At 39.6% G+C, this 26166-nt stretch overlaps 2 protein-coding genes across 5 annotated transcripts; one reads left to right on the top strand and one right to left on the bottom strand.

Moving 5' to 3' along the window:
* The first annotated feature begins 76 nt into the window (after positions 1 to 76).
* RBM48 (RNA binding motif protein 48) lies at positions 77 to 6341 on the top strand. The gene is made up of 5 exons (XM_006078342.4): positions 77 to 206; positions 725 to 915; positions 2414 to 2559; positions 3870 to 4423; positions 6014 to 6341. The coding sequence occupies exons 1-5, from the start codon at positions 96 to 98 to the stop codon at positions 6098 to 6100; spliced, it is 1089 nt and encodes a 362-aa protein (XP_006078404.4). The 5' UTR covers positions 77 to 95; the 3' UTR covers positions 6101 to 6341.
* On the bottom strand, positions 383 to 26117 carry LOC102409615 (EF-hand calcium-binding domain-containing protein 1). Of its 4 annotated transcripts, XR_006641349.1 has the most exons (8): positions 24490 to 26117; positions 16050 to 16205; positions 14732 to 14836; positions 11457 to 11608; positions 9088 to 9192; positions 3349 to 3444; positions 1256 to 1393; positions 383 to 561 (listed from the first exon to the last, which is right to left on the bottom strand). XR_006641349.1 is itself a non-coding variant. In XM_025290845.3 (7 exons), exons 1-7 carry the CDS (start codon positions 24800 to 24802, stop codon positions 1322 to 1324), a joined length of 999 nt encoding a protein of 332 aa, XP_025146630.3. In that variant the 5' UTR covers positions 24803 to 26117; the 3' UTR covers positions 914 to 1321. The 4 variants fall into 4 exon arrangements, 3 of the variants coding, with proteins under 3 accessions (XP_025146630.3, XP_045022448.1, XP_045022449.1); XM_025290845.3 differs by lacking the exon at positions 383 to 561 and having other exon boundaries at positions 914 to 1393; XM_045166513.1 differs by lacking the exons at positions 383 to 561; positions 1256 to 1393 and having other exon boundaries at positions 2559 to 3444.
* Between the last annotated feature and the right edge of the window lie 49 nt (positions 26118 to 26166).

Raw genomic sequence — 26166 nt, forward strand, 5'->3', positions numbered from 1 at the left:
TCTCGGCGCGCCTTGACCCATCCCTCTCTCTGATTGGATAATCAGGAGGGCACCAGGCGGATGTTGTCGTCTCTGCGAGGGCCAAAGCCGGCAAGATGGCGTCGGGTGGAGGGCAAATTGGGGGCGTATTGGATCACCACGTCCAAAGAGCTGTGTGTGACTCGAGAGCCAAGTATCGGGAGGGCCGACGGCCTCGCGCTGTGAAGGTAAAGTGATTTTGGTTTCATTCGTTGTCGTCGGTAGCTTTATGTGAGCTGTAGCTTCACACTCCTAGTTAATGTAAAGAAAGTCTTGAAAGGCTTCGGTCACACCCATTTGCTGGAGATGAGTGTGAGGAACGCCGGTACTCAGGTAGCAGATACTCTCGCGGCCTCTGGTCAACTGTTGGAGCTCCGTGAAAACGGGGTATGTGTTTTAGTCGTATCTTCCGTGTTTACAGTAGTGAATATTTAACTCTTTCCTGTAACATTTACCAAGGCAGCTTCTGAAGACATGTCGATTGGAGGTAGTCTATTATGTGTTTTAGCTCGAAGCCCTCACATGTAGGGTGAATTATTGTTTCTACAAAGAGAGGGGCAGATTTAAAAAAAAGAAAAAAACAACAACTTTTCTGCAGACCTGAACAGAGTAGTTCTTGTTTTCAGTCTTTTTTTTTTTTTAAATAGTAACAGGTTGTCTTAGGCTTGTTTGTGAAATACATTTAATGTGTCTGCATTTCTTTTAGGTATATACAATCAATTTGGAGTCTTGGTACTTATTAATACAAGGAGTTCCTGCAGTGGGAGCAATGAAGGAATTAGTTGAGCGATTTGCTCTATATGGTGCAATTGAACAGTATTATGCTCTAGATGAATACCCAGCAGAAGAGTTTACAGAAGTTTATCTTATTAAATTCCTCAATTTACAAAGCGCAAGGTAATATGCAAGTTAAGCAGTGTCTCATTTCCTCTGTTCCCATTGCTATCATTTTGGCCTCCCTTATTCTTTCATGAATTACCCAGTAATCTAACATGGCTTTTTATTTTTCTCCAATATTCTTAATGTAAGTGTTAGCTTTATCAAAAGTCTGTCCATCAGGTCATCTCCATGCTTAACCATTTTCTGTCTTGTAGTGTGGTAGAGTAAAAACTGGGTTTGGACTAAATTTTTAGGTTCCACTGCTTACTAACATCATGACCTTGGACAAGTTATTTAATCCCATTAAACCTGTTTTCCTGTTCTATAAAATGTGAATGGTAAAAAAGGGTCTACTTACTGAAGTTGTATGAGGATGAAATGAGATAATCCACGTAGAGGGCTTAGCAGATGCGATGCCTCCTGTTCAGAATGCAGTAAACAACATAGCTCGAATTGACCCCATCTTTTTTTTCTTCTCTGTAGCATAAATCCTCTGCTGTAATAAGGGAAATATGAAATGCCTTATCTTATATTCTTGTCACTAATATGCTTCAAGACCCATCCTTCCCTGGCTGTTACAATTCACAGTTTCTGTGCTACAAATAGTACTGGGGTATATGGGTCATATATTGTTCTCCAGTTGCTCTTATGTATAATCTCACTGCCCTAACCAACTTGCCAGCTCCTCATGGTTAGGGAAGCATATTTTCTTACTGTGCATTCATTCCACGAAGCTTTTGCATCTCCCACACCCCTTTTACGATGAGCCAGACAGTGTGACATGTGGATTTGAATCCTGGCTCCACAAACCAAGGTGAGCTTGGACAAATGATCTCCCCATGCCTCAGAGTCATCATAGAGATGTTGAGAAGCGTGATTTCAAGTGAAGCATTTAAGCATTTAGGCCACTGCCTGGCACATGGTAAAATCTCAGTGAGTATTTCTTACCATTTTCCCTGGACACAGTAGTACTTAATTTTGTAGTAATTCCTGGCCAGTCATAGATGTTTAGTAAGTATACATTAAATGAATACAATCCTCTCCTTTTCTCATTTACTGTTACATATTTGTGTCTCCTCCATTATTAATAATTGTAATATTTTTATTAATTTCTTATCTTTGAACCCCATTATAGGAACACATTGCGCTAAAAAGGCTAAGCTGGGCATGAGCTAATTCTCGAGGGCCTTTTAACACAGAATCTCTATTTCATGACCACAGATTGTGTACCTCAGGCCAACCAGCTGAATCCTATGTTGGTTAAAAGGAGTCTGGATATGTTTGGAAAACTTAGCTTAAAACCTATGAAGACTCTTGGGAGAGGGGAAGAAAGGCTCTGAAAGAATATGCAGTGGATCAGTAGGGTCAATACCATTGACGTGCAGAGCATCTTAACTCCCAAGACATAGGATTTATGTACACAACAACATCTGGACTTTGCTTTCTAGATCAAAGCATTGTATACTAGTTAAGCTTTCACCGTAAGTAAAACATGATATCGTGAATTTCTGTTTAGGATAGCCAAGAGAAAAATGGATGAGCAGAGTTTCTTTGGTGGGTTGCTTCATGTGTGCTATGCTCCAGAATTTGAAACAGTTGAAGAAACCAGAAAAAAATTACGAGAGAGGAATGCTTATGTAGCAAGAATGACTAAAAATAAAGGTATGTAAAGCCTACTACTAAACACCTCCTATGTGTCAGGCATTTTGCTGAGTTTATCCTCCTAGAGTTTTCCCAGTCTAGTGAGTATAAGCTACGAAGTTTTTTCTTTACAGAATGTTATGTAATCTGGCCTGGGAAGGGATAGATGTTATTTCATGGAAGATTCCTGCAGGATGAGAAAGGTGGCTGAGTTCTGAAGGGAAAGTAGACATTACCCAGAAAGGGAGAGGAACAGATGGAAAAATGGGCCAGAGGAATAAATGAGTGTCATGCATTTTCAGCAACTGTGAGTAATATATGATAACTGCAACACAGCAGCTTACGTGTGAATCTGAGAATAGAAAAGGGGACAGTGAGTGAATCCTGAAAGGCCTGTGTCCATGCTGAGGAATTAAGGCTTTGACTACAAGGCAGTGAGAAACAGCTTCGGATGTGCAGACCAGTTTGAATTGTGAATCTAAAACTGAAAACAGTGGGGAAGTTCCACTGTTGAACAACACCAGCTGGCCAGATGCCCCGTGTTTCTAATCAAGTTGCCCTGGACACAAAATCCCAGTGCACAGAATGGAGTCATAGGATCTAGTTCATGGATTGTAGAACTAGAGGAGTCAGCACTGGACTATGATAGTGTGTGTGGTCTGAAATCCGAATAATTCTAGAGGCTCAGATTACCAAATTTTCACCCTTTGGTTAAAAAGACAGTGTCTAAAAAGCTATTGAATATGATGAGTTTCTGACTGGTTGGGTAAGGGGCACCTGGCAGTGTGAAGAGCGAAGTGGAAAACTTACCTGAATTTTTGGCAAGAGCTGTTGGGAGTCTTTGGTCATTCGTAGGCACTGAACTATAATCTGTGTAAATGTGTAAAGAACTGGCTCCAGGAAAACCTGTCCGTGTGGCAAAAGAAATGATAAAATATGGACCCAGCATATTGTTTCCTTTAAAAACTACAAACACAAACTAAGCACAATACGTTCAAATAGTAAAAATACTTTGAAGATATAAAAAGTTTTCTGTGTAATGACATGGAAAAACTCCCTAAGATGTAGAGTTAACTGGAAAGCAGAGAGATACAGAGAAGTGGGTTTTATAGGAGAACAAGAGGGCTAAGTGGGAGGGAGAAGACTGGACAGATATCCTTTTTAGCTTTTAAACCATGTAAATACAGTACTTCTTCAAGAATAAATTTTTTAGTGTAGCATTCATTAACATCTTAATGTTTCTTTTTAAAGTTACATGTTTCTACATGGTGAAAACAGTAAATGAACCATTTCTGTTTCCCTTTCCCTGCCTTTTAAATTGTAACATACAGATCATAACATGACAAAGAAGCATAAAGATGCAAAAGATTTTAGAGGGGCCTTCCATTCAAAGACATCTGGATTTCCTGCAGCCTCTCTGAACACTTCAACTGGGAACTCAGATCTTTGTCTTCCTTATTCTTCTGAGTTGCCTTTGTGTTATTTCTCCCCCAAGTGTAAATGTTCATCAGGAGAACATGTAGACAGACCATCAAACTCCTCTCAGGATGGTAGAAACTTCGATGAAACACTGGGGCGTTGTGACCACTGTGACTCTCTGCAGAAAATGCAGATGAAAACTTTACAAAATTCACTGGCCCACCCTGGCACACAGAAGGCTCTCACTCCTTCAGAGGCAATTGACAGGTTTATGCCTAGGACAACACAGCTGCAGGAGCGGAAAAGGAGAAGAGAAGACGACTGCAAGCGTGAGACTCTCGCTGAAGCATACACAAGTAGCAAGGAGGTTATGATTGGCCCCCAGTTACCAGACATTCCTAAAGTGGACATGCATGATGACTCCTTGAATACAACGGCGAATTTAATTCGGAATAAACTTAAAGAGGTAAGATTGTTTAAAAAAGAAACTTTTAAGAGACAGTTTGGTTATAAGGACTAACAGCTAAGTGGAGAATTATTTGTAGGAACTTCAGTATTGTCATTCTTTTTTTCCCATTTTTAATTTTTAGATGTATTTTCCTACAATTCTGTGTTGAAGTAACTGAATTTGACTTACAGATATGTATTTGTTTTGATACCTCTAATCCTTTCTTTAAGTATATTTTATGTTACTCTAGGTAGAAAATATAAAAGCAGTAGTTTCAGTCAGATCAGTCTATGAGAATGGAGCCCAGGCCCTCCCTTTTTAAACAGAACTATCCCTCTCCAGATAGTTGTAATATGAGCCAACGTGGAGAACTACTGCATTGAGGGGAAATTATTATAATTTATTTCTCAAGTTCACAATTATAAATTTAAAAATTCAAATGCTTATTTTGCTTCTTTGATAATCATAGAAGAAGGTGAGATTTCTAAAGATTAGGCCTGAAGGTCTGCATTTTAATTTCATATTTCTTAAGTAGACTAGACATATTGATAAATTGTCCTCCTTAAGTAGTAGTTTTTTAATGTTATTTACATTATCATTTTCCATTTTCTAAGCACAAATAAAAGTTAATATTTGAGATAGCTTTTGAAAGATACCTTACTGTGGGGCAAGTCTTTAGAAATCATCTGAAGGAGAAAGACCATTCTCTTGTACTTGAACTCAGGTTCAGAAAATGCTTTTCACATAGTGGTACATATATTTCAAAAATGTGATTAAGAAAGGCTAAGGTAGATTATTTTATGTACCTTTTCTTAACATTAAAGTTATATCCAGTTAAGGACGAGGAATTATTTTATAATAAAAACTGAGGGACACAGTTTTTATGCTTAAACTTCGGTAGCATTGTTTTCGCTCGTGCTGGCGCCCAGCCTGCAGGTGCAGATGGACTGAGACACAGACACACGTACGTAGTTATCTTAGCCAGAGCCGACTGTATTTTCAAGTAAAAAGTTAGGTCCAAGTCCTGGATTTAGAAATTGTAGAAGAAAAAATACTAAATACAGTTATGTCAGATTCTAGTAATTTTCCATTTTAAGTGAAGACTGTTGTATGTCCTTTAACTTATATTGTCTACTTTGTTCTGATGTATTTGGTTTCATTTTTCCCTGAGAAATTGAGGATTCTAGCATTTTTGCTTATTTCTCTACATTTTTCTTCCACCATCCTGGCTGGAGCCTCCTTGTCTCTGAATATATCAAACATTATCGTGTTTCAAGTTACACAAAACCAGGGTATCTCTCTGTATTCATAAAATTACAAGTGACTTCAGAAAATAACAGCTCTATAAAGGAATGTTAAAGTAGAGCATACATTTACTTTTCTCCCCTCAAAATTTTTCTTGGCTTTAAAAATTTTACTCCCATCAGTATTTGGACAGAAAACTTTGCTCTGTGCCTAGATTGTAGGCTGCACCTTGAACCTGGGCTGACAGCCTTAAGTGTGGTGATGGCAAGGATTAAACTCCTGGGTGTACATCCTACCTCTTCTAATAGTTTATTACTCTTCTACTATAAAAATTAAACTGTTGGTGGTTCTCTTTAAAACTAGGTAATTTCATCTGTACCAAAGCCTCCAGAGGACAAAGTGGAAGATGTGCATAGAAGTCGTCCTTTAAAACAAAGAAGAAGGATATAAATTGCCTGCAGTAAATTAATATTTTTAAAGGACTACTTTTTATTTTTAGGCTGTCATTTGGATTCTTGTAGAGATTTTTACTGCTGGTATTTTTTTTTTTAATGCACTCTCTTCTTTGTAGTTTCATTCAAGCTACTTGTCTAATTTAGTTTTCATCTTTTAAAATTAGTTTATCGTGAACAAAGAACACGCCAGCCAATTATGTCCCTTTAAAAAAAATAAAACTTTTCTAGAACCTCCACTCCGTGACTTTGGTTACATCTTATTGGCTGGAATTGGGCCCACTGCTGTTCCTAACAGAAGAGTGTAGAATGTCAGATGTTTAGGTTTTCTATTTGTTTTTGAGGAAGCAGGAGAAAAGAGGATTGTGAATGGCTGATTCACAACATTTGCTCCAAGATCTAAGGTTGTTGGCTTAACTTAACAAATTAATTAGTTTATCATTACTTATTATATCAATTGATGTTATTTTGATCCATACTTAATATTATAGAAATCGTTCATTACAACATTATTTCTCATGTTGCAATCACTATATGTAAACCAACTGAAGCAACTATAGGTACTTTACAATATAAAGACAGGCAACCAGGATCTGTTTCTGATTTTAATAATTTTGGGTGAGTAACATTCAAAAACTAGAAGTCAGGCTATGTTGGAATGCCAGGGCTTCAAAATCAAGACAACTCTGTAAAGCAAAAAAGTTAATAAACTGTTAGCACAAAGCTGAAATGAGAAGCATATATGCTTTAGTTAACTTCAAAGATAATTTACTTCGTCTGAGGCAGAAACAAATCCGTGTTTGTAAATGGTAGACTTTGACCACTACTTCCCACATGTTTTCCCTGTCCGTGGGCCACATAATTGGAGGTCCAAGTATGTCCAGGCTGTTTGCCGTTTTCTTTTTTTGCTGATAACAGTAACCAGAAGAGGCCCATACCAGATGGTGTCTCTTTTTCTTCTCTCCCCATCCTAAGGGTCTCTTGCCTAATGGACTGAATTTGAACATAAAGGTTAGAAAGTTTCACCTTCGTTTATGACGTTATGCGAGCTTGTTAGGATGGCACTGCGTGGTGGATGGTATGAAAAGAAGCTTCAGGCAAGGGGACTGGCCCTACTTCCTTGTGAGATAATTACATACAGTTGACCCTTGAACAATGTGGCGTTAGGGTTGCTGACCCTCCACGCAAAAATCCACATGTAACTTTACAGTCTGCCTTCCATATCTGTTGTTTTGTATCCTCAGATTCAACCAACTGTGGATCATGTAGTATGTATTTATTAATAGAAAAAAATTCCACATACAAGTGGACCCTCCCAGTTCAAACCTGTATCGTTCAAGGGTCAACTGTACTTTCTGTGCACTCTTAGTCAAAAAATACATTAGCAAGTTCAACATAGACTAGAGCAAGTTGCTGTCTAGATCAGGCTTTTCAGACTTTTAGGTGTTCTGAGTCTCTTCCTTGGGGTCTTATTAAAATGCAGATTTGGATGGTGGTGGCAGGGGCTGGTGGGTGATGGGACTGGGAAGTTGTTTAATGGGTATAGAGTTTCAATTTGGCGAGATGAGCAGATTTCTGGAGATTGGTTGCAAAATAGCATCAATGTACTTACAACTATTGAACTGTACGCTTAAAACTGGTTAAGATAAATTTTATGACAGATGTATTTTATGTCAATTGAAATTTTCTCTGATAGTCCTGAAGGGAGGAGCTGCTATGTGGGTTCTGTGTCCCTGACCTTTTCTGTGACTGTGGAGGCCAGCACTCCTCCTCATCCCTGGCCACAGACACAAGATGGACCATGACACGAGAGAGAAAATGAACCTGAATTGTGTCACACTAAAGAAAAAAAGATTCTGGTTCAGCTGGTTTGAGGAGGGGTCTGAGTGCAGTTCTCACAAGTTCCTAGGTGATGCCAGTGGTGCACAGATTACACTTGGAGCAGTAAGACTCCAGGTAACGGGCCACGGACGGACTCGGGGGAGCAGCTGAAGAACCCTGGTGGTTCCCTCTGAACCTAAGTACTTACTCCAGTCTGTTACTCTATACTGTTTAACCCATCAGTCCTCTTAAAAAGTTTGCCTTTTACACATTGATTTTTAATACAGGTTTCCAGACAGTTAAAATGTGGGGATAAACTACAGCAGGACAAGCTGAGATGACTTAACGATAGCTTGAAAGGGAAAGTGTCAGTTTCTCAGCCGTGTCTGACTTTGCGACGCCAGGGACTGTACCCCGCCAAGCTGCTCTTTCCAGGAATTCTCTAGGCAAGAATACTGGAGTGGGTTGCCATTCCCTTCTCCAGGGGATCTTCCCAACCCAGGGATCAAACCGGGGTCTCCTGCATTCCAGGCGGATTATTTACCAACTGAGCTATGAAGGATAGCTTAACATTATGAAAATTCATCCACAAAAATCACCCATCTAAATTACTGCAGAGAATAAAAAGTTTCTTCCTATATCACGTGTTTGCAAAGCACAGTTGCTCAAAGAATTAAGAAAGGAAATAGTGAAGTCAATTATCAGGCCGGCTCTTCTGGCACAGAAAACATTTGTCAAATTCAATACTTTGTGAGCACAAATAAAATACTATACTATGCATGTGTCCAAAATTTTTGAAAGTGTATTCTCATTGACAACAAATGAGAAAGAGATCGAGTTTTCTCCTAGCAGTTGATGGTAGGTTCTTGCTGAATCCACCCTGTATTTGCTGTTGTATCTCAAGCAAGCCAGTATACCTTGGGTTTAGAGGGAGAAAATATTAACATCCAGAATATTAGGAATTGTGTATGATTAAGGTGGTTAAAAGCTGAGAGTCTTGTGTATAATTCCGTCTTGGGTCCCAAATGCTAAGATGGGGCAGAGACCTTGATTGCCGGAACTTCAGCAGTAGGTTGGAACCCTATAGAGGTAAGTGTCTAGCAAGTATTTCTTTTCAGATCCTTTGAAAATTTCCCCCAAACCAACTCGCTGCTGCCACTGTACCTTTGCATCCGGTAAACATGGCCCAAACACTTCCAACAAAAGTCTCTCTTCTTTCACTGCTTTTTCAAAATCTGCAAAAGATACCCTGCCATCGTTGTCGTAATCCTAGAGAGGAACATGATTTCTTGGTAAATGACAGAGTAGTTAATTTTAATTCTGCATGGAAAAGAACTGTAGAATAAAAGATTTTACCAAATCAAAAAAGTTCACACTTACGTAGGCACTACTTGCACACATCAAAAGGTGCTTATTTATGGAGGCAACTTACTTTGTTCCTTTTAATCTAATACCTGATATTATGAATAGAATGTTTGTCTCTCCACATCTCCCAAATAAAAGCCCTAACCACTGCAGTGGGATCATATTTGAAGGTGGGGGTCTTTGGGAGCTAAGTTTGGTTTCGGTGAGGTCATGAAGGTCCCTGTGAGTAAAAGGAAGGCCAAGGCTCCCTGTCTGCCATGTGAGGGCCCACTGAGGAGGTGGCCGTCAGCAGGCAAGAAGGGAGCGCTCAGCCAGGCAGTGAGCCTGCCGGCACTGTCATCGTGGACTTCTCAGACTCCGCGAATCGTGAGAAATAAACTCCAGTTGTTTCATCTACCCAGAGTATGATACTTTGTCATAGCAGCCCCAGCGTTACCTGAGACATAGAAAACCCTGTCCCTCGGGCGGCTTCCCTCGTGGGCCGGCAGCTAGCATCCCGCACACCACAACTAAGGCCTGGTGCGGCCAAATAAGTAAATAATAATCAAAATCCTTAAAGGACTTCTACCCAAGTTGGGGAAATGAAACAAAATTAGAGGAAGCCCGTTACCATACTGCTACTTTTGTGATGAAAAGTGCCAAAGATTCTTAAGCTTAGTCTTGTTTCACAAAGCATCTCTTAAACTTGAGACAAGGATATAACGTAAAATGTGTAAAAGTGAAGCTGCTTAATAAGGAGCAGGCACTGAGAGAGCAAGAAGGACTAGGATCAGGAGGAGAAGCTAGCAGACTTCTGCTAGGCCCTTAAAGATGGTTGGGGTGTAGATAGGTGGTGAGGAAAAGCAGAGGAATGGCTCAGCATGGATTATGACAGTAAGCCGGAATGCAAGTCAGGAAGCAGGCAGACCAGGCTGGAATGCAGTGTTCATGACAGGGACTATGAGAGAGGAACTAAATCGTGTGTGTAGATTATGAATAGTTTTAACTGCTTAATTCAATTTGGATTTGACTTGATGAGTCCTTATTTTTTCACTTCTGAGCATAACTAAATCAAGGTTGCTGGGGGGCTCTTAATTTAAAGAAAAGTTTGAATAATTTTCAGAAAAAGATTCACTCCATAACATTTTCTTTCCAAAAGAAGGGGCTGGGGGGACTTCCCTTGTGGTCCAGTGGTTAACACTCCATGCCCCCCACACAGGGAGCCTGGCCAGGTTCAGTCGCCCTTCAGGGAACCAGATCCTGCATTCTGCAACTAAAGATCCCATGTGCTACAGCTGAAACCCAGTGCAGCCAAGTAAATTTTTTTTTAAGTATTTTAAAAAAAGGGGGCGTGGGTGTGGTACTGGGAAGGATACTGTCACTCAAGAAGTCTGCCCTCCCGCCTCTTAGTGGCTACTGAGCATTTCCAATGGAAGAGGACACCCTCTGGTCTGTTAGCTGAATCTGAGACTCGGCAGACCCCCTCATCGCTTACTTCCTCAACTCCAAAGAGATAGTGAGCTGGACCCTGGCGGCCTCAGAGTCTTAAACCATTGGTATCCAGTTTAGGGTCACAGGAAGAAGAAAAAGAAATCACTATGGCCATAATCAAGAGGTGTTACTGGTTTCATTGAAAGATAAACTTTGCACCTCATTTTCCATCATGACCTTGTATAAACCTATCTGCACTTCAGTTTTCTCACCTGCAAAAGAGATAATATTTTCTACTTCATACTGTTGTTTTGAAGATAAAACATGTTTAAATATTAAGCTTCTGTGAAGGGCCCAGCATGTAGTAAGCAGTTTATATGGGCTATTTCATTATAATGAGTGTTGAGATGGATGAGAAAGCAAAGGTCATGAAGAGAGACTACAGTGGCATTCAATTTTAAAAGAACTAAATCTATCACCCTCCTTCCCAGATGAGGATTTACTGATAGTACAGTAATAAATAAAATTAACATTCATTTAATGTGGTGATTCATTTAATCACCCAGCCATCCCATATATATTTATGAAGTAACCACTGTCAGCCAGGCACTGTTTTAGGCAATGGATAGAGCAGAGAACAAACAAGAACTCCTGCCCTCACGAAGGTTACATTCACCACGTAGGGAACCAAATCATTTCTTTAGCTTTCTCACATCCACTTGACTGGATATAATGAATTACAGCTTGTTTATTCTTACCATTTTCTTCAGTGCTATATCTACCAACTCTCTTATTCCTTCATCAGTCTCTTCTCCAGGTGACTGTTGGTGTAGACTGTTCTTCAACATGTCATATATTCTCTCTCGAGAAATGTAACCATCACCATTGAAATAATAAACTTCAAAACAAACTTTTCAAAGCACAAGAAGTTTATAGATATGGATAAAAATAGTTAAAATGTCATTAGTCTTCTCAGTTATTTCAGTATGTAATTAAAGAAGGATAAAAACAGTTTATACAATCTATAGTCCAGACTCAATGGACTCAGTGGACATGAATTTGAGCAAATCCTGGGAGACAATGGAGGACAGAGGAGCCTGGCGTGCTGCAGTCCATGGGGTCACAAAGAGCCAGACATGACTTAGTGACTGAACAACAACATTCTACACAGTAGAGAATTTTATAAATCTTTCCACGAGACTAAATATCCTTTGTGAGATACACACACACACACACACACATATGTGTATAAATTCTTTCTTTTCATTTATACACATATAAATATATATGTGTATCTTGCTGCTATAATTTCCTTCTTTCTGCTGCTGCTAAGTCACTTCAGTCGTGTCCGACTCTGTATGACCCCATAGACGGCAGCCCACCAGGCTCCCCCATCCCTGGGATTCTCTAGGCAATAACACTGGAGAGGGTTGCCATTTCCTTCTCCAATGCATGAAAGTGAAAAGTAAAAGTGAAGTCGCTCAGTTGTGTCCGACCCTCAGCGACCCCATGGACTGCAGCCTTCCAGGCTCCTCCATCCATGGGATTTTCCAGGCAATTTCCTTCTTACTCAGATTTAAAAAGCTAGTGTATACACATCACTATATCACTGACAAAAAAACATATTTCAATATATTTGGGTAGTGGGTAGTGAGTCTGTCATCTCCTTGGAGACTGCCCATTTCACTATCCAGAATGATCCATCTCTCCCTGGAGAACGATTTCCATGATTTCCACTGCACCATGTAAGCACTACTACAGTTTATCATAACTTCATCCCACACATGACCTTATTCAGGTCCTGGGAATATAGCAGTGAAGTAGTTCTTGAGTTAGTAATCTAGTTAAATGTTTTTGGAAAGAAAAGAAAGGAGTGGGGAGGGGAGAGAGAGAGAGAGCGACAAGGAAAGAACGAAGAGCAAGATAGGAAGAAAAGAAGGAAGGGAGGAAGGGAGGCAGTGAGGGAGGAAGAAAAAGAACCAGGTATTAAATTCCAGAGTATCAGATTAGCTCTTTTGTTGCATTTTTCTAATATATAGCATATATGAGCTTGTGACACAACCCTACTAGAAATAGTATTTTCCCCAAATTACCATGTCTTGAAATATATAATACATGAAGTATTTTTAGGCAGTGGGATTAGAAAAGGGAAAAAAATTGATAGTGTGGTGCTATTCATTATATGCTGGCTTCCCTGTTGGCTCAGTGGTAAAGAAACCACCTGCTAATGCAGGGGACATGGGTTTGATCCCTGGTTTGGGAAGATCCCTGGAGAAGAAAATGGCAACCCACTCCAGTATTCTTGCCTGGGAAATCCCATGGACAGAGAGCCTAACAGGCAACAGTCCATGGGGCGGCAAATGAGTGGGACACGACTTAAAGACTAAACAACAGCAGTTCATCATGTCCAGCTGCACTTCGTCACGAACCCTTTCACAAGAATTTACATTCATGAAACTTCACTTTTCATTTCTCAGTGAGACTTCTGTATAAGAACACTGCAATTATAAGGAACAAGTGACTACTATACTTAATGGTATCCTGTGAAAATTGGAGAAAAGTGGGGGAAAAAACATGTAAGTAAAAAAAGGAATTATACAATGTTGTATGTCAATTGGAGAAGGCACTGGCACCCCACTCCAGTACTCTTGCCTGGAGAGTCCCATGGACGGAGGAGCCTGGTGGGCTGCAGTCCATGGGGTCGCAGAGTCGGACACGACTGAGCGACTTCACTCTCACTTTTCACTTTCATGCATTGGAGAAGGAAATGGTAACACACTCCAGTGTTCTTGCCTGGAGAGTCCCATGGATGGAGGAGCCTGGTGGGCTGCCGTCTATGGGGTTGCACAGAGTCGGACACGACTGAAGCGACTTAGCAGCAGCCGCAGCAGAATGTCAATTATACCTCAATTTTAGTTTTTTTTTGGATCAAACCATTTTATTGAGGGGCTTCAGGGGAAGATTGAAAAGCTGGGAGGACAATGACATCCGACGTCTTTCTCGAGCCATCTGCCCAGCTCTTCAGCAGCTGACCAATTTTTTAAGTATTAAAAAAAAAGGAAAAAAAAAAGACCTCCCCCAAATAAAACAGAGAAACAATTCATAAATGTCAAATACAGTTGGTGAGTCTTTAAAATGTTACTATCATTTTTAAAACACGTATTTAACTTAGAGATTTTCTTTTGAACATCCCAAATCCAGAATCAAGTGGCAGAAGGGATAAAAATTTGCTTGCATACTCAGAACTCTGCAGTGTTTCCTAAGTAATTTGATATCTGTTCCCTTGAACACTGTTGTTTAAAATTGTTCCTATTCTCTTTCTAGGTTTCACACCCCGGCACAGGAGGTGTCAAACATAGAAAACATGCATCACAGCGGTGGTACAGGTGAGGTGAGCCAGAGCTAGCTCTACAAAATTGTGAACTGGGAGACTTTCGTCTTTGGAACTCCTGATGATGCTTTTCTGTAGGAAGCTCCCTTTATGATACTTCCTTCCTTTGGGATTGCATTGCCTCAGTCTCACTCCCTCTCTTTATCCGCCTGCACTCACTCTAACAATAGAGTGCTGGTGTCGGACAGTTGTGTGCTTTGCCTTGTTGTGTGTTCATCCCTCATACTTTCTCTGAGGGAAAGACAAGCAATAGTCCCACAGTAAACTACACGGCTGCCCATATTCAAGGCCCATTTCCTGCTGAGCCCAGACACAGCCCCAGAGAGCTCAGCCTTGCCTATGATCATAGTTGGCACCCGTCCTGACCTGTAGCTGCTGTTATTTGCCCAGGCTATGAGCCAAAGAGCCATCCTGGTGGTATTTGATTGTTACAGAACTACTGAAGTAAGTGTCCTAGGTCTAGGGACTCTCCTATAAGATAGGTCACCCATTTCATCTGCATTTTTTTTTAAACTCTCATGAACTACTTTTGCAAGAGTGCTATAGAGAATAACACTGAGTTTATATTTTTTAAAAAATAATTTATGGATTAATTAAATATAAAATTGACAATATATGTTAAAATTTATATAGAAATCTTACACTTCAGCTTTTCTTCAAAAGTCCCTCGAAGAAACACTGATAGTCCTTTAACCCACTCTTTCACATTTATATAGTTATCATTGTCTTTGTCAAATGCAAAAAATACTGAAATAAAAAGAATGTGTTAGTGTATTGTAATTTATAGCTATTATTCAAGAGTAGTATGAATAGAGAGAAAAAAAGTATTTCCTCCCAAAAAGAGGGGGACAAAAGAGGGGCACAATCTTTCTTGAAAGAATCAAAAATAACCGGAAGTGTATTTCCAACAGATTTTACAGAAAGAAGCCATTCTCCTCCCCATGGTTAATGATGAGTGTCACTTGTGATGTTTTGTATGGCTATTTTGAGGAAAAAAGACCAATAATGTAGATAATCAATGTGATAATTTTTTCTACTCTGAAAAGAGTGGTAAAATCCTGTTCTAAAGAATTTGTATTATACCTAAAGATCAATTAGTAAAATAATACATTATTTTTGAAACTACCAATGAAATCTTGGTTTTATCCTATAGAAAATACAATATTGTTTACTCTTTTGGGGGTAATGGAAACATAAGTTATTTTGACTATGGACTTCCCAGGTGGCTCAGTGGTAAAGAACCTACCTGCCAAGCAGTAGATGCAAGAGATGAGGGTTCAGTCCCTGTGTTGGGAAGATCCCCTGGAGAAGGAAATGGCAACCCACTCCAGTACTCTTGCCTGGAAAATTTCATGGACAGAGGAGCCTGGCAGGCTACAGTCCATGGGGGTTGCAAAGAGTCGGATATAACTGAGGACCACCACATGACATGATATAGTTTTCATGGTGTCTACACACATCAAGACATCAAATTGAACACTAAAAGTTTGTTATTGAAATTGACTGGATCACGTTATATAATTTCCTATTTTAAATATAAAATTAATTTTTTTCAATACAATCAGTAATTTTCTTTTTGTGTGTGTTGAAGAAGTCAACATGTCTTTACATGTTTTACATGTCTACAGCATATGAATCCAAAGACAATGGAAACCACAAACTTATCTTTTAAAAAGAACACTGCTAGCTTATTTAGTTCATTACTGGTTCTTTCTCAAAGTACTACAGCTATGAGACAACAATTTGAGTGAGTTTATAATAAAATCCATCCTCATGATCGAATCAAATTTACTGTTCTAAATCAGTAGCACTACCAGAATTATATTTATAGTTTTTGCATTAAAAAATTTCAGTGTTTGGTGAAAACTGAATATATGTGTGTATATATGTATGTGTGTACACACACCCACACACACCTGCCATCTCAGCTTGGCCCATTTCAGTCTCCATGACTCCTTACCCCTGTTCATTAGCACATCATCAGTCATTCCAAATATGCTGTGCAGGATCACTCGAAATGTGTTACAATCTAGTCCGACGTTACCAAGTTTCATATCACCTCTTCCCACCACGTTGTGAAAAATTCTTATGAGACACTCTATTTCACTCTTTTTGACTGTAAAATGAAAATACAAATACAACTTAGATTTAACCTTCAACCCAATAAAATATATTTTACTAATTAGCTATTTTGTTTCTCTAAAGTACTAGTGGTTTAAAAACTGTGACATGGACTTGTTACTTAAGAGCTCACACAATCAAGATAGATGCCACTCAGATGTCTCATTAAGACAGTATATAAATGTTAAATCATGTCATATAACACTCACCACTATAGACATGTGAAGAGAAATCTGTATGAGAAAGAGTTGTGCTATTTTCATGAGAGTAGACTTTGAACTGGGCCTTGAAGGATGCAGAGCATTTATCCAGAAAGGAATGTATTCAGGGTGGTAAAGAAGTGGAGAATTCCAGGAAGAGTAGGAATAACATGAGTAAAGGAAAGAACTGAGATTGAGGTTGAATATGTTTTGCTGGGAGCACAGCAAGTTGGAAAGAAGTGAAAAACAAGACTGAAGAGGACAGGCTGTTGAAAGAGAGCCTTGAATGCCTGGTCAGGAGATTAACATTTATTTTACCGGAGCAGGCTTTCTTGTGGTATCATCTTTGGACCCCTCTGTATGAAAATCATCCACCTCTCATTTCTTGTCAAAGGCCTTGCCCCAGACCTACTAAGTCACAGTTGCTAACACTGGGTCCAGGAGCTACCTTTGAAACAAAAGCTCAGTTAATTCTTCTACGCTGTAAGGGTTGAGAAGTGGTTTAAGAAAACCCACCTGACAAAGTTGTATTGAAGGGGAAAACTGGAAGCCTAGAAGCCTGGCTGGAGCAATAAACTTCCGTTGCTGCTGCCGCCAAGTCGCTTCAGTCGTGTCCGACTCTTTGCGACCCCATAGAGGGCAGCCCACCAGGCTCCCCTGTCCATGGGATTTTCCAGGCAAGAGTACTGGAGTGGGGTGCCATTGCCTTCTCCTTTGGTTAGGACCACAGAAATGAGGTCAGAAAGCAGGTAAGGGAGCCTGATACGCTGTTTAAGAAGCACATAGGTGACTCTAATGCACTGTCCAAACTGAGAATTAAGTGATTAGGCTTTGTGGGTTGGGGGTACTGGACTTAAGTATCTGGGTTCCACTTCCATTTCTTATCCTACATAGCTGACTTAACACAATTCAACTTCTTTATGCCTCACAGTCCTCACCTGTAAAATTTGAGTATTATTCTAGATGATCTCTGAGATTCCCTCAGTTTATAAAAGTCTGATTCTATGAATGAAAGATAATTTGAGAGAACTAAGAGTTAGGAGGGAAGCTGGTTACTAGTTCTATTTCTCTCTTCCTTCTGCTCCCTCCCTCTTTTGGGGACGGTGGAGGGAGAAATATTTTCTAGATTTTGTCTTTGAGATGATTTCAAGTTACCCAACGAAAACCAATGAGAACTGACAGCAAATATGCAGTTTACATTAGGGTTTCTAACATGGTCAGAATGACTTGGCTCTTAGGGTAAAGGTTGATAAATCTATAGAATAAACAATTAAGATACCTAATATTATTTATCAACTGAATTAGATTCTCAGTCTTCATACATAGCCCCCAAATTTGACATAAAGGTCATTTTTATCCATCTATTAAGCATTTATTAAGGGACTCCCATGAACCTAGGCAATGAATACACCATCATTTCTGCCCTGAATTTATTACACTTTGGTCAAGAGACAAAGAAGTGAAATAAAAGTGTTACGAACACTATGATTAAAGTGTTTGGTAGTGATCCAAAGAAAGGAATCATTAAGTGGGGAAAGGCAGTAAGTGAATAAGAAGGGGCTCCAGGAAGAGGTGTCACCTGAGCTAAAGCAATCACAGGAGTAAGCATTTACGAGAGGAGGCAGTTTGAAGGCAGGGTGGCATATTCTCAGAGCCACAGATGGTTTGGTGCAGCTAGGTGACAGAACCGTTTGACTTTACAGAGGGGCTCATTGAAAAATTTTGGCTGCCAAGTTAACAGGATCAGATTTGCATTTAAGGAGGATCACTTTGGCAGTGGATTCTTGGAATTGCCTTATGAATGGTCAATCTAGATGTGACAGGTTATCTTTTCCCAGATACTTTTAAATTCTGTAGCACTCATATGCTCTTCTTACAATGAGACTTCTGATACTTCTCCCTTAGAAAGATGGGGTTTGTCTCCTTCACTTAAAACTAGGGGGATTTTTTGACCACCATTTCAACCAAGAGTACAATAGAAATAAAGCAACATGACTTTTCAAGACTTGGTCACAGAAGGGGCTGCAGGTGCTCTGAGGACAAAAACCATCTTTTTTCCCCCTTCTTTTATGGAATATGAGGAGAAACACAGCTCAGGTATGTGGACACACTATATGGTGTACATATTACACTAATGTTTGCCTGAAACTAGCCCTGCTCAACTCTGATGGAGAATTAACATTTGAGTGTTACAGCGACGTGAAATGGCCATCTGAAGAAAGTGAGTCAGGAGGCAGGAACTGCTCTGAATCAAATACTAACAAGTTATCCAGCAAAATAATCAAGGATTTTAAACACAATCTGCAGCAGATAGTAACTTTCTCTGAGTTTTATCTATGCAGCTCATTATATCTAAAGACCTTACATGTGTGGTCAAAGAACCCCTGTAAATGATACTTGAGAAATTGTGGGTAATGAGAATGGTATTCATAAACTAGAGATTGACCCGTTATTTATTAAACTTTTTAGTTTGGAATAGTTGTATTTTACATAAGAGATGCACCCAGAGTAAGATTCCCATAAACTCTTCACTGTATCTTACATAACCATGGGGCATTCGTCAAAACTAGTACACTGACATCGGCACATTATTACTAACTAAATTATAGATTTCACCCATTTTCCCACCAATTTCCTTTTTATTCTAGGATCCCATGTGGGATCCATTTGGCTGTCATGTCTCCTCCAATCCTGCAAGTTTTCAGTCTTAGTCCTTTTCATAACCTTGACAGTTTTTATTTTGCAGAATGTCCCTCAATTTAGGTTTGCCTAATGCTTTCCTCATAATTAAATTGTGGTTATGTTTTGGGGAAAAATACTAGAGGGATAAAGTGCTGTTCTTGTCACGTATCAGATACATGACACTAACATAATGTATCACTGCTGCTAAGCAGGATCACGCAGTTCAGTCAGTCTAGTTTCTCCACTGAATCTACTTCCCCTTTCTCTAATCTATTCCTTAGAAGCCAGTCTCTCATGATAAAGGTTTAATTAAACTCCACTCCAGTACTCTTGCCTAGAATCCCATGGATGGAGGAGCCTGGTGGGCTGCAGTCCATGGGGTCGCTAGGAGTCGGACACAACTGAGCGACTTCACTTTCACTTTTCACTTTCATGCACTGGAGAAGGAAATGACGACCCACTCCAGTGTTCTTGCCTGGAGAATCCCAGGGACAGAGGAGCCTGGTGGGCTGCCGTCTATGGGGTCGCACAGAGTCGGACATGACTGAAGCGACTTAGCAGCAGCAGCAAACTCCACTTCACAGGGAAGGGGTATTTATATTATTAAGATCTTCAAAGGAAGATTTGTCTCTTTTCCATTTATTGAATCATTTACATCAGTATGAAGTCACATATATGTATTTTAGGCCAATACTGTGTCACTTATCAATAATTTTGCTGCCCAAGTTGTTTCAGCTTTGGCCACTGGGAGCTTTCAAGTTGGCTCTTCTGTCTCACATGCCCTCACCCTTTTGCAACACTTCCTTGCTTTCTGGCACTACTTGCCAGTCCCATCTTGTATTATCCGTGTGAAATAATGGGCAGGGAAAAAAAAAAAAATTAGTCTCTCCCCTTGGTTTCTGTCACAGAGCTCCTAATTCCCTTAGCATTTCCTTGTTGACAGGAATGTCTTTTATTCTAATGAGGTGACTGTTGGTTCTTCCTAGGTGGGAGCTTGTCACCAGAAAAACCAAGTCATGTTTAAAAGTGTAGAAATTCTAGTTCCACCTCCATCCTTCTCCAGAGGGGGGCTGGAAATTGAGTTAATGATCTATCATGGCTGTGTAATAAAACCTCCATAAAATCACCCAAAAGTGGAGCTTCTGGGTTGGTGAACACACCAAGGTGTCCAGAGGGAGCCTGGAAACTCCACACCACTTACCACATACCTTGCTCTACGTATCTTTTCCGTCCAGCTACTCAATCATATCCTTTCATAATAAATTGGTAATCTGGAGAGCAAGCTGCAGCCTGAGTTCTGTGAGGTGCTCTAGCAGATTAACTGAACACAGGAGGGGTCATGATTTGTAGCCAGTTGGTCAGAAGCACAATAACCTGGACTTGTGATTGGCATCTGGTGGGGTACTGTCTGGTAGGAATGAACTCTTAACCTGTAGAATCTGATGCTCCCCAGGTAATGTTAAACTATAGGGACACTCAGCTAATGTCACAGAGAACTGCTTGCTGGGGAAAACCTCCACACAGTTGGGAGACCACAAGTATGAGTGTGGTGGTGGTGCTAGAGCAAAGCCTGTTCAGCAGACACAGCCAGGAAATATGTACGTACACAGACCTACGTATGCACACACTGGCTCATGTTACGTACCACAAATGCAGAAAAAGCCACATATTGGACTAGTGGGCTTAGGTGGTCCTGGTCTAAGTCCTAAAAAAGATGGTCAATTGTATTAAAAACTCCTGAGTGCCCAGAAAAGACAGGCTCATGAGTTTACAAAGTCAAACCATACTACATTTAACTATTTCCTCCATCTGGTAGGAGTGGATCAGGGAAATTTAGTTCACTAAATACTTGGGATTTTAGCAAAATCTCTTACTTTTATGTTAATATCTATTCAGTAACCAGTAGAGCCTAGGACCGGAGAAGGCGATGGCAGCCCACTCCAGTACTCTTGCCTGGAAAATCCCAAGGATGGAGGAGCCTGGTGGGCTGCAGTCCATGGGGTCGCTAGGAGTCGGACACGACTGAGCGACTTCACTTTCACTTTTCACTTTCATGCATTGGAGAAGGAAATGGCGACCCACTCCAGTGTTCTTGCCTGGAGAATCCCAGGGACAGGGGAGCCTGGTGGGCTGCCATCTCTGGGGTGCACACAGAGTCAGACATGACTGAAGCAACTTAGGAGCAGCAGCAGCAGAGCCTAGGACAATGGTAATCTCGCAATACATGTTTGCTAAATAAATGATAATCAATCACTTGTAAACTGGAGAAGTTAAGGAATATGCTGGATGAGAGTCAAGATCCAGAGTAGGTCTAAGATGCCAAAATGATCAGTTGAAAGAAACCACATGACACTACTAAGAATAATTTTTAAATTCTTCACTTATCTTTAAAAAAGTTTGCTAATGTACCTAAGTATAAAAATGACAATCTGTGTGAAAACGACTGGGTCAATTCCCAACTCACTGTCAAAATGGGATTGACATTAGGCTACAGAATTGAAGTCTGAAGAAAAGACAATTCAGATTAGGATCCTCAAACTTTATAGTGTCTAAGAATACATGAAGTGAACACTCTGGAGGCTTGGCACCACTGATAAGAGATTTTTAAAAATACACTAAGGGTGGTACTCAGGGATCTACATTTTCAATATTAACCTTTAGGTGATGCTGATGGGGGAGCTACTCCTACCATACTACAAATACGAGGTCATGGCCACTGTCAACTACAGAATGTGTGGGCCCAATGCAAAATGAAAATGCAGGTCTCTAATTTAAAATGAATTTTGGGACTGGATCTGGTGGTGCAGTGGTTAAGACTCTGTGCACGCAATGCACGGGGCCCTCATTAGATCCCTGGCCAGGGAACTAGATCCTGCATGCTGCAAGAAAGAGCGAAGACTCAGCATGCCACCACTAAGACCTGGCACAGCCAAATAAATAAATACAAGGAAGCACAAAAAAATAATTTAAGTCAGTGTTAGCAGAGCCTTAAACTTAGCATGGGGCCCTATAAGAACACACAGGTTACACACCCATGAAGCCATTTACTATATACCATGAGATAATTATCTGCCTCCCCCATCAGATTAAAGGGCCATTATTTGGAAAAGGGAATAACTTCTTTGCATGACTCTACAGCAGCAATGTCTAATAGAACTTCCTGAGATGATGGAAATGTTCTATATCTGTGCTGTTCAATTTGGTAGCCACAACTCAGTTGCTGCTATTAAACCCTGAAAAGTGGCTCATGTGAGCAAAACTGGATTTTAAGTTCTACATATTTTATTTAAATAGCCACATGAAGCTAGTGGTTACTATAATGAACACTGTAGCTCTAGAGAGCAGTATACATGAAGACAGTAGTCATGTTAGCTCTAGAACACAAAACAGTCTAGATCTGTTAGGGAAAAAAAAGTAAACAGCTGTTTAGCAAGGTAGTGAATTTCCTTTGTGAGGTCACTGGAGGTGACCGGCTGATGATCTGAGCAGAGTCACACAATGGTAGTGGCTGGATGGCCATGTGGCACTTGAGGGGCCTAGCAAATTATGAAGGCTCCCTCCTAAGAAGCTCTAAAGCAAAGCCCAGGAAAAATCGCTTCAACTTTCTGTCACACAATTAGAACACCAAGAGAAATAATAAAGACAGTCCCTTCTTGGGATGGCCAAAGCAGCAATACCCATCATCAACCAAATTCTAGTCATGAGAGCACATTGTCTATCCTGGTCTCAACTGGAAGGACTCAAGAACGAGAACTGATTTCAACAACTTTTCATTGTGCCTTTACTATGGTACAACAGGGTACAGAATGACCATCAGGGACTAGTATAATGCTGACTAATTTGAAAAAATAAAGATGGAGTATACATCAGACTAGCTCAGCCCCCACAAATAGTCCACTAACTGGGTAACTTTACACAAACAATCTAAGATGCAGTTTCCTCACCTAAGAACATGGATAACATCACCTACCTCAATGGGTCTGTTTCAAGTAAAGACAATGGACATAAACCATTTTGCAGTATCTTGCCAATGAAGAGCTCAACAAACATCAGCTGTTAATAATCTGGTTATCCTGGTCACTAGCTGTTCAAGTATTTAGGGTCTGAACTGTTAACAGTAACTTAACAATTATCAAGTGTCAAAAACTTCGGAATAAGGAAGGAATGCAACTTCTTTTTTTTCTAAACAGCTATATCTTTTTTGTGGAAGACTATATGGGATATGGGGCTCATTAATTTTTTTTTTCTCATTAAGTTTTACATACTTGTATCTACTGATTATTTCAGAGAATTGCTTTCAAATATTAGTAACAAATAATGGTTTTAAACACACATATGGGTAGCAGACACCTCTAAAAATTTCATCAGGAAGGAAAGGGAAGTCAGATTTTCAAAGTAAGCATAATTGCCTTTTGAGTGCTCTAAAACTCAGGCTATTAACAGCAGGCATGTCTCACTACATTCAGCACTAGGTAAATCTGCTGAATGGATTTTTCGGTAGTAGGACAACTACTGGTGGACTGATGTCTATGGGGTCGCGCGGAGTTGGACACGACTGCAGTGACTCAGCAGCAGCAGCAGCAGAACAGGAGTGAAACCAGGCCCAGGAGTGCTTGAGGAGCTTAGATCATTTAAAATCCAACTAGGAAAAGAGAAAACTGAATTACATCCACAATGAGAGGCTTAAACAAGGTAGTAACCATCCTGCCAAAGTCACACAAGGAAAACTGCAAGTGCCCAATAATGAGGCCGTAAAGCTGGCTGAAATAAAAGTACTTCCTCAAAGTCTAGAAACAAATTCTTAGAAATCAGTCAGGATTGCTTGTGGTCAGGCTTTAGAAACAAAAATTCACAAGATTACTTTTTTAAATCTGGCAGGGCAAGGAATTCTAAAAAAAAAATCTATTAGTTTCAATAAACACTTGCCATATGCAAAAGCAACAAGATATTTAACATCTAAAATACCTTATGTATCTCGATCAATCTTGTGAAGTACAGCAGTCATCTGCTGCTATGGCTTTTGTGCCAGAGAACTCAGGGAAGTTGTCACAGTAAACCTTTATACTTTGAAATCTCTTATTAAATTTCAGACTGTAATAAAATCAGAACTCCGTAGGCACATAATCCTTTAGCATTTACACCGTCACATAAATTCTCAAGCTAGTCTTCCCACATATGTCATGGATTTTAGGACACCTGATGACTGAAATATTTTCTGTGTAAGTGCAGGCATTATCATTCACTCAGTACCTATATTTTTTAAATGACCAAAATATTAGATAGAAAATAGGAGAACTCTACTTTGGGGTTATAAAGCACTTGTTCATTGCCAACTACCCAATGTTTTTATTTGACTGAAGATGTTCAGGCAGTGCTGGGTATCTGGTCAGTACTTACAGTTATTGACACTCTTACTGATGGATTCCACCAGTCTCTTCAGAACCTTCTGGTCCATGTCAAGTGTGGCTTCAAAACAATGAAGACTTCTCAGACAGCCTACTTCCAAGCCTGGGCGTCCTGAGTTGCCACTGATTCCACAACTCACCACTCCAAACCAACACAGAATGTGACCATGGCAATATCCCAGCAACCAAACATAGAAGGTTCTCAAGTAATTGGAAAAATATGCAATAATGGCAGTGATTTCATTAAAGTTATTGTGATCTGAAATATTACAGCTAATCCAATTTTGATTTTTGTGGTTCAACATCACTTAAAGTGGTATCTAAGAGTATTGCCACTTATATTTCTTGAGAACAAATTCTACAGTTGAAAATGTTTATGGATGAACACATAACAATAAAGACCTTATCCTTAAGTAGAAATAAAATAACTTCCTAGGCTATAAAGAGCTCCTTCAAAGGTTATATATAACCTCCTCTGAAAACTCTAACCAAGTACCTTCTCATGATAAGCAAACAGAGGCCTCAAACTGGGAACTAGAGAACCATAAAATCCTCACATTTACCCCTCCAACTTATCTGACTGACTGGTGGGAAAATATAGTATGATTATGTCAAAGCTGGCCAAGATGGTAACTGTTCTCATGTCTACTGTCGAATCCTGGTATAAAAAACAAGTATCTTCTTGTGTATGTCTGCTGGTCTTCACTGTGGTAAGGCAAGGAAAAAAAAGTACTAAAATGACTTTCAGAATCTAGAACAATCTTACTAAATTTTAAATAACATATAAAAACAAATTAGGCAAATACAACTGGGAAAAAAGCAAAACTCGCAAAACTTTTCTTAAGGAAATGCCAAATGTTCACTGATTTTAAGTTGAAAACTGGCAAGTTTTAATAACTGTTCTTAGTGGCTAGTCAATTGTTCTCCATGAAATTAAAAGAAAATCAGGCTCTTAGCACGTCTTGACTGGAGGAATATGAATCTGTACTCTGGATAAAATAAATACAGAATAATCTGAGGGTATTTTAAACACCTAAATATACTAAGGGCAACCAAAGGAATTCAAAACAATCAGAAAAAGGTAGCACCAGGTATAAATTCAATTTCTCAGCCCAGACACTCATCAATTTTGTTGCAGTTACCTTGGCATCATTATCCAAATAACATGTTTTATGTTTATAAAATTAGTATATAATTATTTAATAAAAATGAGTTTGGTGGAGGGAGAAAGAGATATTATTAACTTGCACATAATATCACCTGTTCAAATTTTCTTGTATACCTTTTGGAAGACTGTTAAGGCTACCACAAGAAGACCAATGAAAAAGTAGTTTCCTAGACAGTCAGCACAACTTGGAAAGAATACAATTTTTGCCAAATCACCTTCTTCTCCAGTCTAATAAAATGAACTGCTGCTTTTAGTGGTACGTTAATCATCTTATACTGGACCAGTCTGTAAAGGTATACTTTTATGTTCAAAGCAAATCTGATCAACAAGTAACTCGATACATTTGTCCTATCCTTTAGCATTTCATGAACAATTCTGAGAAACTTCTTTTAGGATAAAAAAAGTCTCCCCAACTTGCTGTGTACTTAAAACCTTGTAGATTTCTTTAAAGAGGAAAGATTATGAAAATTCAAGCATAAGATTTAGGGAAATTTGCTAAAA

Source organism: Bubalus bubalis, chromosome 8 (genome assembly GCF_019923935.1).
Source record: "Bubalus bubalis isolate 160015118507 breed Murrah chromosome 8, NDDB_SH_1, whole genome shotgun sequence".
Taxonomy (NCBI): domain Eukaryota; kingdom Metazoa; phylum Chordata; class Mammalia; order Artiodactyla; family Bovidae; genus Bubalus; species Bubalus bubalis.

Coding starts and splice junctions, on each gene's coding strand:
- RBM48 (XM_006078342.4), top strand. CDS start 96: ATGGCGTCGGGTGGAGGGCAAATTGGGGGCGTATTGGATCACCACGTC. Junction 207..724: donor GACGGCCTCGCGCTGTGAAG/GTAAAGTGATTT, acceptor CATTTCTTTTAG/GTATATACAATCAATTTGGA. Junction 2,560..3,869: donor AAGAATGACTAAAAATAAAG/GTATGTAAAGCC, acceptor TGTAACATACAG/ATCATAACATGACAAAGAAG.
- LOC102409615 (XM_045166513.1), bottom strand. CDS start 24,802: ATGTTGAACCACAAAAATCAAAATTGGATTAGCTGTAATATTTCAGAT. Junction 16,206..24,489: donor CAGTAAGAGTGTCAATAACT/GTAAGTACTGAC, acceptor TTCATTTTACAG/TCAAAAAGAGTGAAATAGAG. Junction 9,193..11,456: donor ATATAGCACTGAAGAAAATG/GTAAGAATAAAC, acceptor GTTCCTCTCTAG/GATTACGACAACGATGGCAG.